The sequence below is a fragment of the Stenella coeruleoalba genome (genome assembly GCF_951394435.1).
Source record: "Stenella coeruleoalba genome assembly, contig: scaffold_29, whole genome shotgun sequence".
NCBI lineage: Eukaryota > Metazoa > Chordata > Mammalia > Artiodactyla > Delphinidae > Stenella > Stenella coeruleoalba.
Window position 1 is genome coordinate 684002 of NW_027645960.1, and position 16394 is coordinate 700395.

The 16394-nt window shown below is 44.8% G+C and overlaps 1 protein-coding gene and 1 long non-coding RNA gene across 2 annotated transcripts in view; one reads left to right on the forward strand and one right to left on the reverse strand.

The window, feature by feature from the left end:
- The window catches only part of LOC307181435, a 2786049-nt gene that overhangs the window by 85164 nt on the left and 2684491 nt on the right, over positions 1 to 16394 (reverse strand). The window lies entirely within an intron of this gene.
- On the forward strand, positions 6618 to 7751 carry LOC307181447 (protein-L-isoaspartate O-methyltransferase domain-containing protein 2-like; the record flags this gene model as incomplete). The annotated part of the gene is made up of 2 exons (XM_079946634.1): positions 6618 to 6646; positions 6960 to 7751. Exon 2 carries the CDS (start codon positions 6990 to 6992, stop codon positions 7749 to 7751), a length of 762 nt encoding a protein of 253 aa, XP_079802760.1. The 5' UTR covers positions 6618 to 6646; positions 6960 to 6989.

Consider the following 16394-nt stretch of genomic DNA (forward strand, 5'->3'; position numbering starts at 1 on the left):
TTTGGAACGGCTCTGTTTACAAGAACCTCGTTTACAGTACAAGTTCAACATCGCAGAAAGTGAAAAATGGATAAAGAAGTTGTGGTATTTACGTACAAAGCAATATCACTCAGCAATGAAATCTGTGTCATCAGGCCCTTAGCAGCACAATGAGTGGATTCAGGTATGATGATTCTAACTGAAGTAAGTCACACAGAAAAAGAAACATCATAAGATATCAGTAATACACGGAATGTAAACTTGGCTACACAGGAACTGAATTACAGAACAGAACAGGGTCTCAAATTTAGAAAACCAACTTATTCTTGCTTAAGGGTAAAGGTGAGTTGGGGTGCTGCATAAAACCAGAGATTGAAATGAGCACAGATAAAGTTCCTTAAGCCAAATATGGAATAGACAAGAGCTACTCCTTGCTCAACGAAATGGACTCAACACCCCATATTAAACGCCTAAGAATGTACCTGACTAGTAAGTATCTTAAAACCTATGGATTGCTATGTCTCCGAAAGAGAATCAAGCATGTGTACAGGGGCATAAACGCAGCAGTGATAGGATTGGAGAGGTTCGGTGAGCAAATGAAGACCCTTTGAAGTCATATTGCATGGTACCCATTCCACGGGTTTCAACTACCCAGGTTTAAGGTATTCTTCCTTCAGCTAAAACATGCATGTGGAACCTAGAGTATGATCAACCATGTGATCGGGAGACGTGTTCAAATATGTCTCAGTTTTCCTCCCCTGGTACTCGGGTGCAACATTCCAGACGCTTTACTAACACTCTCCCCACTTGGAGAGTCAGTCCCTTTAACCTCCTGTTTGGCCCAGTTTGCAATTTCTGCGGAAGATGAACAGGAATAGCGAGAACCAATGAGAGGCTAGCTGGAGGTGTCTGGACGGGCAAATTTAACTCTCATTTCCCACCAGGAAGAGGAATTAACCAAAGGCTCAGCATGCCGGGCCGGAACCAGATTAGAGCCTGAAGCCATCCTGCGGTGTTGCGGCCAGGTCACAAGAAAGCGAGTTGAAGAAAGGAGCTCAGGGGCACTGTAATTCACAAACCTGCAGAGTTATAAATGACAGCTATCGTCCAAAAATAGACTGAAGTAAGGCTGCCAAGAGGACTTGAAAGCGGGGCAGAATTGCAGGAAACCGATTTCAGGAGGTAGACTGGAATTGCATTGAAAGCATAGGAAAAGAGGCAGAACGTCCACAATGATGCACTTGGCCAAAAAGGGCGTATGCATTTTTTCCTGAATATATTCAGGAAAAAAGGCATACGCCCTTTTTGGCCAACCAAGCAAGCTTGCAAAGGAAATCTGCACTACAATGAAGTCTCACTTCCCCCCGGTCAAAAGGGCCATCTGAAAAAAGTGTAAAATCCAGAAAGGCAGGACAGGCCATGGAGAACTGGGAGCCTTGTTATGCTGATGGGCGGGATGTAAATTGCCAACAGACACTTGGGAGAAGTGTATGGTGTTTCCTGAAACATCTAAAAAACAAAGCAACAGAGCCTAGGGCACTTCCACTTATGGTCCTATAGCTTAGGGAAATTAAAATCAAAAAGACACAGCCACCCCAAAGTTTGGGACGCCTCTGTTTACAAGAACCTCGTTTACAGTACAAGTTCAACATCGCAGAAAGTGAAAAATGGATAAAGAAGTTGTGGTATTTACTTACAAAGCAATATCACTCAGCAATGAAATCTATGTCATCAGGCCCTTAGCATCACAATGAGTGGATTCAGGTATGATGATTCTAACTGAAATAAGTCACACAGAAAAAGAAACATCATAAGATATCAGTAATACACGGAATGGAACCTTGGCTACACAGGAACTGAATTACAGAACAGAACAGGGTCTCAAATTTAGAAAACCAACTTATTCTTGCTTAAGGGTAAAGGTGAGTTGGGGTGCTGCATAAAACCAGAGATTGAAATGAGCACAGATAAAGTTCCTTAAGTCAAATATGGAATAGACAAGAGCTACTCCTTGCTCAACGAAATGGACTCAACACCCCATATTAAACGCCTAAGAATGTACCTGACTAGTAAGTATCGTAAAACCTATGGATTGCTATGTCTCCAAAAGAGAATCAAGCATGTGTACAGGGGCATAAACGCAGCAGTGATAGGATTGGAGAGGTTCGGTGAGCAAATGAAGACCCTTTGAAGTCATATTGCATGGTACCCATTCCACGGGTTTCCACTACCCAGCTTTTAGGTATTTTTCCTTCAGCTAAAACATGCATGTGGAACCCAGAGTATGATCAACCATGTGATCGGGAGACGTGTTCAAATATGTCTCAGTTTTCCTCCCCTGTTACTCGGGTGCAACATTCCAGACGCTTTACTAACACTCTCCCCACTTGGAGAGTCAGTCCCTTTAACCTCCTGTTTGGCCCAGTTTGCAATTTCTGCGGAAGATGAACAGGAATAGCGAGAACCAATGAGAGGCTAGCTGGAGGTGTCTGGACGGGCAAATTTAACTCTCATTTCCCACCAGGAAGAGGAATTAAACAAAGGCTCAGCGTGCCGTGCTGGAACCAGATTAGGGCCTGAAGCCATCCTGCGGTGTTGCGGCCAGGTCACAAGAAAGCGAGTTGAAGAAAGGAGCTCAGGGGCACTGTAATTCACAAACCTGCAGAGTTATAAATGACAGCTATCGTCCAAAAATACACTGAAGTAAGGCTGCCAAGAGGACTTGAAAGCGGGGCAGAATTGCAGGAAACCGATTTCAGGAGGTAGACTGGAATTGCATTGAAAGCATAGGAAAAGAGGCAGAACGTCCACAATGATGCACTTGGCCAAAAAGGGCGTATGCGTTTTTTCCTGAATATATTCAGGAAAAAACGCATACGCCCTTTTTGGCCAACCAAGCAAGCTTGCAAAGGAAATCTGCACTACAATGAAGTCTCACTTCCCCCCGGTCAAAAGGGCCATCTGAAAAAAGTGTAAAATCCAGAAAGGCAGGACAGGCCATGGAGAACTGGGAGCCTTGTTATGCTGATGGGCGGGATGTAAATTGCCAACAACCACTCGGGAGAAGTGTATGGTGTTTCCTGAAACATCTAAAAAACAAAGCAAAAGAACCTAGGGCACTTCCACTTATGGTCCTATAGCTTAGGGAAATTAAAATCAAAAAGACACAGCCACCCCAAAGTTTGGGACGCCTCTGTTTACAAGAACCTCGTTTACAGTACAAGTTCAACATCGCAGAAAGTGAAAAATGGATAAAGAAGTTGTGGTATTTACTTACAAAGCAATATCACTCAGCAATGAAATCTGTGTCATCAGGCGCTTAGCAGCACAATGAGTGGATTCAGGTACGATGATTCTAACTGAAATAAGTCACACAGAAAAAGAAACATCATAAGATATCACTAATACACGGAATGTAAACCTGGCTACACAGGAACTGAATTCCAAAACAGAACAGGGTCGCAAATTTAGAAAACCAACTTATGCTTGCTTAAGGGGAAAGGTGAGTTGGGGTGCTGCATAAAACCAGAGATTGAAATGAGCACAGATAAAGTTCCTTAAGCCAAATATGGAATAGACAAGAGCTACTCCTTGCTCAATGAAATGGACTCAACACCCCATATTAAACGCCTAAGAATGTACCTGACTAGTAAGTATCTTAAAACCTATGGATTGCTATGTCTCCAAAAGAGAATCAAGCGTGTGTACAGGGGCATAAACGCAGCAGTGATAGGATTGGAGAGGTTCGGTGAGCAAATGAAGACCCTTTGAAGTCATATTGCATGGTACCCATTCCACGGGTCTCAACTCTCCAGGTTTAAGGTATTCTTCCTTCAGCTAAAACATGCATGTGGAACCCAGAGTATGATCAACCGTGTGAACGGGAGACGTGTTCAAATATGTCTCAGTTTTCCTCCCCTGGTACTCGGGTGCAACATTCCAGACCCTTTACTAACACTCTCCCCACTTGGAGAGTCAGTCCCTTTAACCTCCTGTTTGGCCCAGTTTGCAATTTCTGCGGAAGATGAACAGGAATAGCGAGAACCAATGAGAGACTAGCTGGAGGTGTCTGGACGGGCAAATTTAACTCTCATTTCCCACCAGGAAGAGGAAATAACCAAAGGCTCAGCATGCCGTGCCGGAACCAGATTAGGGCCTGAAGCCATCCTGCGGTGTTGCGGCCAGCTCACAAGAAAGCGAGTTGAAGAAAGGAGCTCAGGGACACTGTAATTCACAAACCTGCAGAGTTATAAATGACAGCTATCGTCCAAAAATAGACTGAAGTAAGGCTGCCAAGAGGACTTGAAAGCAGGGCAGAATTGCAGGAAACCGATTTCAGGAGGTAGACTGGAATTGCATTGAAAGCATAGGAAAAGAGGCAGAACGTCCACAATGATGCACTTGGCCAAAAAGGGCGTATGCGTTTTTTCCTGAATATATTCAGGAAAAAACGCATACGCCCTTTTTGGCCAACCAAGCAAGCTTGCAAAGGAAATCTGCACTACAATGAAGTCTCACTTCCCCCCGGTCAAAAGGGCCATCTGAAAAAAGTGTAAAATCCAGAAAGGCAGGACAGGCCATGGAGAACTGGGAGCCTTGTTATGCTGATGGGCGGGATGTAAATTCCCAACAGACACTCGGGAGAAGTGTATGGTGTTTCCTGAAACATCTAAAAAACAAAGCAACAGAGCCTAGGGCACTTCCACTTATGGTCCTATAGCTTAGGGAAATTAAAATCAAAAAGACACAGCCACCCCAAAGTTTGGGACGCTTCTGTTTACAACAACCTTGTTTACCGTACAAGTTCAATATCACAGAAAGTGAAAAATGGATAAAGAACTTGTGGTACTTACGTACAATGCAGTATCACTCAGCAATGAAATCTATGTCATCAGGCCCGTAGCAGCATAATGAGTGGATTCAGGTACGATGATTCTAACTGAAATAAGTCACACAGAAAAAGAAACATCATAAGATATCACTAATACACGGAATGTAAACTTGGCTACACAGGAACTGAATTCCAAAACAGAACAGGGTCTCAAATTTAGAAAACCAACTTATGCTTGCTTAAGGGGAAAGGTGAGTTGGGGTGCTGCATAAAACCAGAGATTGAAATGAGCACAGATAAATTCCTTAAGTCAAATATGGAATAGACAAGAGCTACTCCTTGCTCAACGAAATGGACTCAACACCCCATATTAAACACCGAAGAATGTACCTGACTAATAAGTATCTTAAAACCTATGGATTTCTATGTCTCCAAAAGAGAATCAAGCGTGTGTACAGGGGCATAAACGCAGCAGTGATAGGATTGGAGAGGTTCGGTGAGCAAATGAAGACCCTTTGAAGTCATATTGCATGGTACCCATTACACGGGTCTCAACTCTCCAGGTTTAAGGTATTCTTCCTTCAGCTAAAACATGCATGTGGAACCCAAGTATGATCAACCATGTGAACGGGAGACGTGTTCAAATATGTCTCAGTTTTCCTCCCCTGGTACTCGGGTGCAACATTCCAGACGCTTTACTAACACTCTCCCCACTTGGAGAGTCAGCACCTTTAACCTCCTGTTTGGCCCAGTTTGCAATTTCTGCGGAAGATGAACAGGAATAGCGAGAACCAATGAGAGGCTAGCTGGAGGTGTCTGGACGGGCCAATTGAACTCTCATTTCCCACCAGGAAGAGGAATTAACCAAAGGCTCAGTGTGCCGTTCCGAAACCAGATTAGGGCCTGAAGGCATCCTGCGGTGTTGCGGCCAGGTCACAAGAAAGCGAGTTGAAGAAAGGAGCTCAGGGGCACTGTAATTCACAAACCTGCAGAGTTATAAATGACAGCAATCGTCCAAAAATAGACTGAAGTAAGCCTGCCAAGAGGACTTGAAAGCGGGGCAGAATTGCAGGAAACCGATTTCAGGAGGTAGACTGGAATTGCATTGAAAGCATAGGAAAAGAGGCAGAACGTCCACGATGATGCACTTGGCCAAAAAGGCCGTATGCGTTTTTTCCTGAATATATTCAGGAAAAAACGCATACGCCCTTTTTGGCCAACCAAGCAAGCTTGCAAAGGAAATCTGCACTACAATGAAGTCTCACTTCCCCCCGGTCAAAAGGGCCATCTGAAAAAAGTGTAAAATCCAGAAAGGCAGGACAGGCCATGGAGAACTGGGAGCCTTGTTATGCTGAAGGGCGGGATGTAAATTGCCAAAAACCACTCGGGAGAAGTGTATGGTGTTTCCTGAAACATCTAAAAAACAAAGCAACAGAACCTAGGGCACTTCCACTTATGGTCCTATAGCTTAGGGAATTTAAAATCAAAAAGACACAGCCACCCCAAAGTTTGGAACGGCTCTGTTTACAAGAACCTCGTTTACAGTACAAGTTCAACATCGCAGAAAGTGAAAAATGGATAAAAAAGTTGTGGTATTTACTTACAAAGCAATATCACTCAGCAATGAAATCTGTGTCATCAGGCCCTTAGCAGCACAATGAGTGGATTCAGGTATGATGATTCTAACTGAAATAAGTCACACAGAAAAAGAAACATCATAAGATATCAGTAGGGCGGAGGTCGGGGCTGCGTAGTGGGAGGCGGTCTGGCGAGTGGCGCCGGAAGAGCTGCAGGTGCGGCTCAGCGGCCGATTCCGCGGGCCCGCCGAGCCAGGAGGTACTGAGCCCCCGCCGCCGCCGCCGCCGCCCTCGGCCCGGCCTGCAGCGGGGTATGGGGGCGGTGCGGCCCCTCGGCCCCCTCCCCCTCTCTCCCTCCTCTCCACCCCTCCCCTTCCCGTGGTCCCGGGCTCCCAGACCCTCCCCCAGGGCCGCATTCTCCTCTCCCCGTCTTCCTGTCCTCTTCCGCTGTCCTCTCGTTCCCCACCCCCAAGCATAAACACCCCTCCGTGTCCCAGGCGTCTCCCGTCGCCCCTCCCCCCTCCCCGGGGGTCCGCCCTCCAGCGTTCCGGGGGTTCCCGAGGTCTCTCCAGCGGCAGCTTTCTGTAAGCGCGGTCCCGAAGATGGGAGGCGCGGTGAGTGCTGGTGAAGACAACGACGAGCTGATAGACCATCTGAAGGCGGCGCAGTACATCCGCTCCGAGCTGGTGGAGCAGGCCTTCCGAGCTGTTGACCGCGCCGACTATTACCTCGAGGAGTTTAAGGAGAACGCGTACAAGGACCTGGCGTGGAAGCACGGGAACATCCACCTCTCTGCTCCGTGCATCTATTCGGAGGTGATGGAGGCCCTGGACCTGCAGCCTGGCCTTTCCTTCCTGAACCTGGGCAGCGGCACCGGCTACCTCAGCTCCATGGTGGGGCTCATCCTCGGTCCTTTTGGTGTGAACCACGGGGTGGAACTCCATTCAGATGTGACAGAGTATGCGAAGCAGAAGCTGGACTTTTTCATCAGGACGAGTGACAGCTTCGACAAGTTTGACTTCTGCGAGCCCTCCTTCGTCACCAGCAATTGCCTGGAGATCTCTCCAGGCTGCTCTCAGTATGACCGGGTGTACTGCGGGGCAGGCGTGCAGAAGCAGCACGAGGGGTACATGAAGAGCCTCCTCAAAGTCGGGGGCGTCCTGGTCATGCCGCTGGAAGAGAAGTTGACTAAGATAACTCGGACGGGTCCTTCCGCCTGGGAAACCAAAAAGATTCTGGCTGTGTCTTTTGCTCCACTCGTCCAGCCCTGCCAGTCGGAGTCAGGAGAATCACGACTTGTCCACACCCCTGGCGGTTCGCAGCCTCCAGGACCTGGCGCGCATTGCCATCCGGGGCACCATTAAGAAGGTCATCCACCAGGAAGCTGTGAACAAAAACGGGAACGGACTGAAGAACACTCCCAGGTTTAAACGGAGGAGAGTTCGCCGCCGCTGAATGGAAACGATTGTCTTTTTGGACAAAGAGGTGTTTGCCAGTCGGCTCTCCAACCCCTCTGATGACACCAGCTGCGGAGACCTGGAAGACGAGCGGCAAGAAGAAGAGGTGACAACCCCGCCGGACACCAAGCCCGAGCCCCCGGTGAACTTCCTGCGTGAGAAGGTCCTGAGCCTCCCTCTGCCAGATCCCCTGAAGTACTACCTGCTTTATTACAGAGAAAAGTAAGTCTGTGGTCCAGGGGAGGAGGCCAAGCCTTCCTGGAGGGCTGCCCGCAGCAGGTGCACTGGAGGAGGAAGGGGCTCCCGCTCTGCATCTCGTCTTCTCGTCTGTCCTTGACTGTCCTGTAGAGTTTTCATCCAGTCATCTGATTTCTGTAAACATAGTCTGACAAACATAAGGTGCAAGGGGGAATGTCTCAAAAGGGCGAGAGTCTCCTGGAGGAGGGGTTGACTTCACACTCTCAGGAAATGCTGAGGTCTACACGTGGAGGTGGCCTGGAGACCGTTTCTTACACAAGGTACACGTGTCTGCATCAGAAAGGAAAACTGAAGTTGAAATTAATCTGTGTTTCTTATAAAAGGTGAGACAAAAAGCACAAGTTGCTAAGTGTATGAAATCTTTTCTGAGTGGGACACGCCTATGTGCAAGTTTGAATTTTACGGAATCAACCTCTTAATTACTGGCACCGAGTAATTAAAGATTTATTAAAAGATTAATTTAAAAGATTTAACTAAATGTTTTAGTTATTTGGAACGTGGATACTTGATTGAAAAGCCCTCTCTTATTTTAAGTAAATTAATTACATCTTACGTGAGTTGTCAATTGTAATTTTAAAAAACAAAAATTGTGATGGGGAGAGGAATGAACGTATCAGATTGCCAGGTGTCTTTGTGGAATTGCAAAAGAATTCCAAGGCATTTTTTTCTGACACCTTTTGTTACCTTTAAAGTAACCAACATTGAGTAATCCCGTCAAAGAAAGTCCTGAAGAATGAAACAAGTGTTGTGTGTAAGTAATGAGCTGCATTACTTTTGCCCCAGAGACAGAGAGTACTGTTGACTCAACTTTAAATACAGTCAACGGTGTCTAAGGCTCAGTCCTCAGAGCAGGTGGGAAGTACTGGCTGCAGGAAATGGATTGGGGACGGTGTAGACGGCCTGTGGGTTGGTGTTTTGTTTTTTTTTTCAGTTGGCTATTGTTCTGTAATCACATAACAGTACTGATTCATAGATTTTATCTTTTATAATTCTGGAGAAAAATATTTGTTAGTTTTGTAATTTTTCCTAAGAACAAACGCGTGTTTGGTACATTGCATTAGAACAGTTTCACTCAAGTTTGACTTGTGGAATCCATCTTCTCCAGCGCTGTGTGTTGAGAGCTTCCTGTCTTATTAAGTCGTGGGTCTAGAAGAAGAGGCCGTCCTTTTAGTTAGGTGGCAGGATGTTTACAAGTGACACTGCTTCTTCCAAAACATTGGTTCTTTTCAGACTTTTCAGTTTTAACCAAAGTTAAACCCCAAATCAGAGTCATCCAGATTTTATGATTCATTTGATCTCTCAGCCTCTCAGGAGTTGCTGGATTTCAGTGTCTTTGTGGTTTTACCAGCTTCGCGGAGTTCTGGTTATTTTGTTTTGCCATTTATGCTTTTTTAAAGTAACTGAGTCATTTTATCACAGAACACTGCATGCACACATAGCTGGGAAAGCGGGTGTATTGCCCTAAATGGGTACCATTAAGCTGTTGTAAAGAAGGGTTTCTTCATAGTCGTGTTTACCTGCCTTTAACTGAACGTCAAGCCTCATTGTCTCAGAGAGAAAAGCATGAGTCACGTTTACTTGCTAAGACTTCGGTTTGCAGATCTTGTTGACGTCATTCTAATTGATTTGTAGAGACCTCTGCAACACGTGGACGTTTTTGGACATGATATCTGAAATATTTTATATTAGGTGGCTTGACTAAATGTTTTTCTGTAATTGTATATGGATTTCCTTTTTTTTCAACCACATTTGCCTTTATGCTAGATTGTAGAAAGTCTTTGCGAGGCATAAGACATGTTTTCCCCTATGTATGTTAAACCTTTCCTAACATTTTGTATTTACATGTTGGTTTGTGACTTTTAAACCAGAATTTGGTTACAAGATATATATATATACATATTGAATATAATATATGTGAAATAATTTGGTATTGATCTATCTAATAAATATAAAGGAGAATCATCAGTGAGTTTCCCTGTGTGTCAGCACCTTTCTCCGGAGTCAGTATGAGACACTACTTTCTGTTTTCAGACAGATGACTTATATATATAGTCTGTGTTGTCTGCAAGCTCTGTATTGTAAACCACATTCTAGACAATGGCTGACATTTGTGTTTCGATTAGTCTGTATTTTTATATGTGACTTTCGTCTTGCAAGTAGTGCAGCCATAGACATGTGCAAAACAAGCAACAAATGTATAATATTAAGCACATAAGAAAGAAGCCAGCTGCGTATTTAAAAGTATTTTTGCCCATCTGGAACTTTCAGGGGATTAAGGCGAGAAATATGAAACAAAGGTTTTGATGAACTGATACACAATCGATACCAATAAAGGTAGTTACGGCAAAAAAAAAAAAAAAGATATCAGTAATACACGGAATGTAAACTTGGCTACACAGGAACTGAATTACAGAACAGAACAGGGTCTCAAATTTAGAAAACCAACTTATGCTTGCTTAAGGGTAAAGGTGAGTTGGGGTGCTGCATAAAACCAGATTGAAATGAGCACAGATAAAGTTCCTTAAGCCAAATATGGAATAGACAAGAGCTACTCCTTGCTCAACGAAATGGACTCAACACCGCATATTAAACGCCTAAGAATGTACCTGACTAGTAAGTATCTTAAAACCTATGGATTGCTATGTCTCCGAAAGAGAATCAAGCATGTGTACAGGGGCATAAACGCAGCAGTGATAGGATTGGAGAGGTTCGGTGAGCAAATGAAGACCCTTTGAAGTCATATTGCATGGTACCCATTCCACGGGTTTCAACTACCCAGGTTTAAGGTATTCTTCCTTCAGCTAAAACATGCATGTGGAACCTAGAGTATGATCAACCATGTGATTGGGAGACGTGTTCAAATATGTCTCAGTTTTCGTACCCTGGTACTCGGGTGCAACATTCCAGACGCTTTACTAACACTCTCCCGACTTAGAGAGTCAGTCCCTTTAACCTCCTGTTTGGCACAGTTTGCAATTTCTGCGGAAGATGAACAGGAATAGCGAGAACCAATGAGAGACTAGCTGGAGGTGTCTGGACGGGCAAATATAACTCTCATTTCCCACCAGGAAGAGGAATTAACCAAAGGCTCAGCGTGCCGTGCCGGAACCAGATTAGGGCCTGAAGCCATCCTGCCGTGTTTCGGCCAGCTCACAAGAAAGCGAGTTGAAGAAAGGAGCTCAGGGGCACTGTAATTCACAAACCTGCAGAGTTATAAATGACAGCTATCGTCCAAAAATAGACTGAAGTAAGGCTGCCAAGAGGACTTGAAAGCGGGGCAGAATTGCAGGAAACCGATTTCAGGAGGTAGACTGGAATTGCATTGAAAGCATAGGAAAAGAGGCAGAACGTCCACAATGATGCACTTGGCCAAAAAGGGCGTATGCGTTTTTTCCTGAATATATTCAGGAAAAAACGCATACGCCCTTTTTGGCCAACCAAGCAAGCTTGCAAAGGAAATCTGCACTACAATGAAGTCTCACTTCCCCCCGGTCAAAAGGGCCATCTGAAAAAAGTGTAAAATCCAGAAAGGCAGGACAGGCCATGGAGAACTGGGAGCCTTGTTATGCTGATGGGTGGGATGTAAATTACCAACAGACACTCAGGAGAAGTGTATGGTGTTTCCTGAAACATCTAAAAAACAAAGCAACAGAGCCTAGGGCACTGCCACTTATGGTCCTATAGCTTAGGGAAATTAAAATCAAAAAGACACAGCCACCCCAAAGTTTGGGACGCCTCTGTTTACAAGAACCTCGTTTACAGTACAAGTTCAACATCGCAGAAAGTGAAAAATGGATAAAGAAGTTGTGGTATTTACTTACAAAGCAATATCACTCAGCAATGAAATCTATGTCATCAGGCCCTTAGCAGCACAATGAGTGGATTCAGGTATGATGATTCTAACTGAAATAAGTCACACAGAAAAAGAAACATCATAAGATATCAGTAATACACGGAATGGAAACTTGGCTACACAGGAACTGAATTACAGAACAGAACAGGGTCTCAAATTTAGAAAACCAACTTATGCTTGCTTAAGGGGAAAGGTGAGTTGGGGTGCTGCATAAAACCAGAGATTGAAATGAGCACAGATAAAGTTCCTTAAGCCAAATATGGAATAGACAAGAGCTACTCCTTGCTCAACGAAATGGACTCAACACCCCATATTAAACGCCTAAGAATGTACCTGACTAGTAAGTATCTTAAAACCTATGGATTGCTATGTCTCCGAAAGAGAATCAAGCATGTGTACAGGGGCATAAACGCAGCAGTGATAGGATTGGAGATGTTCGGTGAGCAAATGAAGACCCTTTGAAGTCATATTGCATGGTACCCATTCCACGGGTTTCAACTACCCAGGTTTAAGGTATTCTTCCTTCAGCTAAAACATGCATGTGGAACCCAGAGTATGATCAACCATGTGATCGGGAGACGTGTTCAAATATATCTCAGTTTTCGTACCCTGGTACTCGGGTGCAACATTCCAGACGCTTTACTAACAGTCTCCCGACTTGGAGAGTCAGTCCCTTTAACCTCCTGTTTGGCCCAGTTTGCAATTTCTGCGGAAGATGAACAGGAATAGCGAGAACCAATGAGAGACTAGCTGGAGGTGTCTGGACGGGCAAATTTAACTCTCATTTCCCACCAGGAAGAGGAATTAACCAAAGGCTCAGCGTGCCGTGCCGGAACCAGATTAGGGCCTGAAGCCATCCTGCGGTGTTGCGGCCAGGTCACAAGAAAGCGAGTTGAAGAAAGGAGCTCAGGGGCACTGTAATTCACAAACCTGCAGAGTTATAAATGACAGCTATCGTCCAAAAATAGACTGAAGTAAGGCTGCCAAGAGGACTTGAAAGCGGGGCAGAATTGCAGGAAACCGATTTCAGGAGGTAGACTGGAATTGCATTGAAAGCATAGGAAAAGAGGCAGAACGTCCACAATGATGCACTTGGCCAAAAAGGGCGTATGCGTTTTTTCCTGAATATATTCAGGAAAAAACGCATACGCCCTTTTTGCCCAACCAAGCAAGCTTGCAAAGGAAATCTGCACTACAATGAAGTCTCACTTCCCCCCGGTCAAAAGGGCCATCTGAAAAAAGTGTAAAATCCAGAAAGGCAGGACAGGCCATGGAGAACTGGGAGCCTTGTTATGCTGATGGGCGGGATGTAAATTAGCAACAGACACTCCAGAGAAGTGTATGGTGTTTCCTGAAACATCTAAAAAACAAAGCAACAGAGCCTAGGGCACTTCCACTTATGGTCCTATAGCTTAGGGAAATTAAAATCAAAAAGACACAGCCACCCCAAAGTTTGGAACGCCTCTGTTTACAAGAACCTCGTTTACCGTACAAGTTCAATATCACAGAAAGTGAAAAATGGATAAAGAACTTGTGGTACTTACGTACAATGCAGTATCACTCAGCAATGAAATCTATGTCATCAGGCGCGTAGCAGCATAATGAGTGGATTCAGGTACGATGATTCTAACTGAAATAAGTCACACAGAAAAAGAAACATCATAAGATATCAGTAATACACGGAATGTAAACTTGGCTACACAGGAACTGAATTACAGAACAGAACAGGGTCTCAAATTTAGAAAACCAACTTATGCTTGCTTAAGGGGAAAGGTGAGTTGGGGTGCTGCATAAAACCAGAGATTGAAATGAGCACAGATAAAGTTCCTTAAGCCAAATATAGAATAGACAAGAGCTACTCCTTGCTCAACGAAATGGACTCAACACCGCATATTAAACGCCTAAGAATGTACCTGACTAGTAAGTATCTTAAAACCTATGGATTGCTATGTCTCCGAAAGACAATCAAGCGTGTGTACAGGGGCATAAACGCAGCAGTGATAGGATTGGAGAGGTTCGGTGAGCAAATGAAGACCCTTTGAAGTCATATTGCATGGTACCCATTACACGGGTCTCAACTCTCCAGGTTTAAGGTATTCTTCCTTCAGCTAAAACATGCATGTGGAACCCAAGTATGATCAACCATGTGAACGGGAGACGTGTTCAAATATGTCTCAGTTTTCCTCCCCTGGTACTCGGGTGCAACATTCCAGACGCTTTACTAACACTCTCCCCACTTGGAGAGTCAGTCCCTTTAACCTCCTGTTTGGCGCAGTTTCCAATTTCTGTGGAAGATGAACAGGCATAGCGAGAACCAATGAGAGGCTAGCTGGACGTGTCTGGACGGGCAAATTTAACTCTCATTTCCCACCAGGAAGAGGAAATAACCAAAGGCTCAGCGTGCCGTGCCGGAACCAGATTAGGGCCTGAAGCCATCCAGCGGTGTTGCGGTCAGCTCAAAAGAAAGCGAGGTGAAGAAAGGAGCTCAGGGGCACTGTAATTCACAAACATGCAGAGTTATAAATGACAGCTATCGTCCAAAAATAGACTGAAGTAAGGCTGCCAAGAGGACTTGAAAGCGGGGCAGAATTGCAGGAAACCGATTTCAGGAGGTAGACTGGAATTGCATTGAAAGCATAGGAAAAGAGGCAGAACGTCCACAATGATGCACTTGGCCAAACAGGGCGTATGCGTTTTTTCCTGAATATATTCAGGAAAAAACGCATACGCCCTTTTTGGCCAACCAAGCAAGCTTGCAAAGGAAATCTGCACTACAATGAAGTCTCACTTCCCCCCGGTCAAAAGGGCCATCTGAAAAAAGTGTAAAATCCAGAAAGGCAGGACAGGCCATGGAGAACTGGGAGCCTTGTTATGCTGAAGGGCGGGATGTAAATTGCCAACAACCGCTCGGGAGAAGTGTATGGTGTTTCCTGAAACATCTAAAAAACAAAGCAACAGAGCCTAGGGCACTTCCACTTATGGTCCAGTATCTTAGGGAATTTAAAATCAAAAAGACACAGCCACCCCAAAGTTTGGAACGGCTCTGTTTACAAGAACCTCCTTTACAGTACAAGTTCAACATCGCAGAAAGTGAAAAATGGATAAAAAAGTTGTGGTATTTACTTACAAAGCAATATCACTCAGCAATGATCTCTGTGTCATCAGGCCCTTTGAAGCACAATGAGTGGATTCAGGTATGATGATTCTAACTGAAATAAGTCACACAGAAAAAGAAACATCATAAGATATCAGTAATACACGGAATGTAAACTTGGCTACACAGGAACTGAATTACAGAACAGAACAGGGTCTCAAATTTAGAAAACCAACTTATGCTTGCTTAAGGGTAAAGGTGAGTTGGGGTGCTGCATAAAACCAGAGATTGAAATGAGCACAGATAAAGTTCCTTAAGCCAAATATGGAATAGACAAGAGCTACTCCTTGCTCAAAGAAATGGACTCAACACCGCATATTAAATGCCTAAGAATGTACCTGACTAGTAAGTATCTTAAAACCTAGGGATTGCTATGTCTCCGAAAGAGAATCAAGCATGTGTACAGGGGCATAAACGCAGCAGTGATAGGATTGGAGAGGTTCGGTGAGCAAATGAAGACCCTTTGAAGTCATATTGCATGGTACCCATTCCACGGGTTTCAACTACCCAGGTTTAAGGTATTCTTCCTTCAGCTAAAATCTGCATGTGGAACCTAGAGTATGATCAACCAAGTGATCGGGAGACGTGTTCAAATATGTCTCAGTTATCCTCCCCTGGTATTCGGGTGCAACATTCCAGACGCTTCACTAACACTCTCCCGACTTGGAGAGTCAGTCCCTTTAACCTCCTGTTTGGCCCAGTTTGCAATTTCTGCGGAAGATGAACAGGAATAGTGAGAACGAATGAGAGGCTAGCTGCAGGTGTCTGGACGGGCAAATTAAACTCTCATTTCCCACCAGGAAGAGGAATTAACCAAAGGCTCAGCATGCCGGGCCGGAACCAGATTAGGGCCTGAAGCCATCCTGCGGTGTTGCGGCCAGGTCACAAGAAAGCGAGTTGAAGAAAGGAGCTCAGGGGCACTGTAATTCACAAACCTGCAGAGTTATAAATGACAGCTATCGTCCAAAAATAGACTGAAGTAAGGCTGCCAAGAGGACTTGAAAGCGGGGCAGAATTGCAGGAAACCGATTTCAGGAGGTAGACTGGAATTGCATTGAAAGCATAGGAAAAGAGGCAGAACGTCCACAATGATGCACTTGACCAAAAAGGGCGTATGCGTTTTTTCCTGAATATATTCAGGAAAAAACGCATACGCCCTTTTTGGCCAACCAAGCAAGCTTGCAAAGGAAATCTGCACTACAATGAAGTCTCACTTCCCCCCGGTCAAAAGGGCCATCTGAAAAAAGTGTAAAATCCAGAAAGGCAGGACAGGCCATGGAGAACT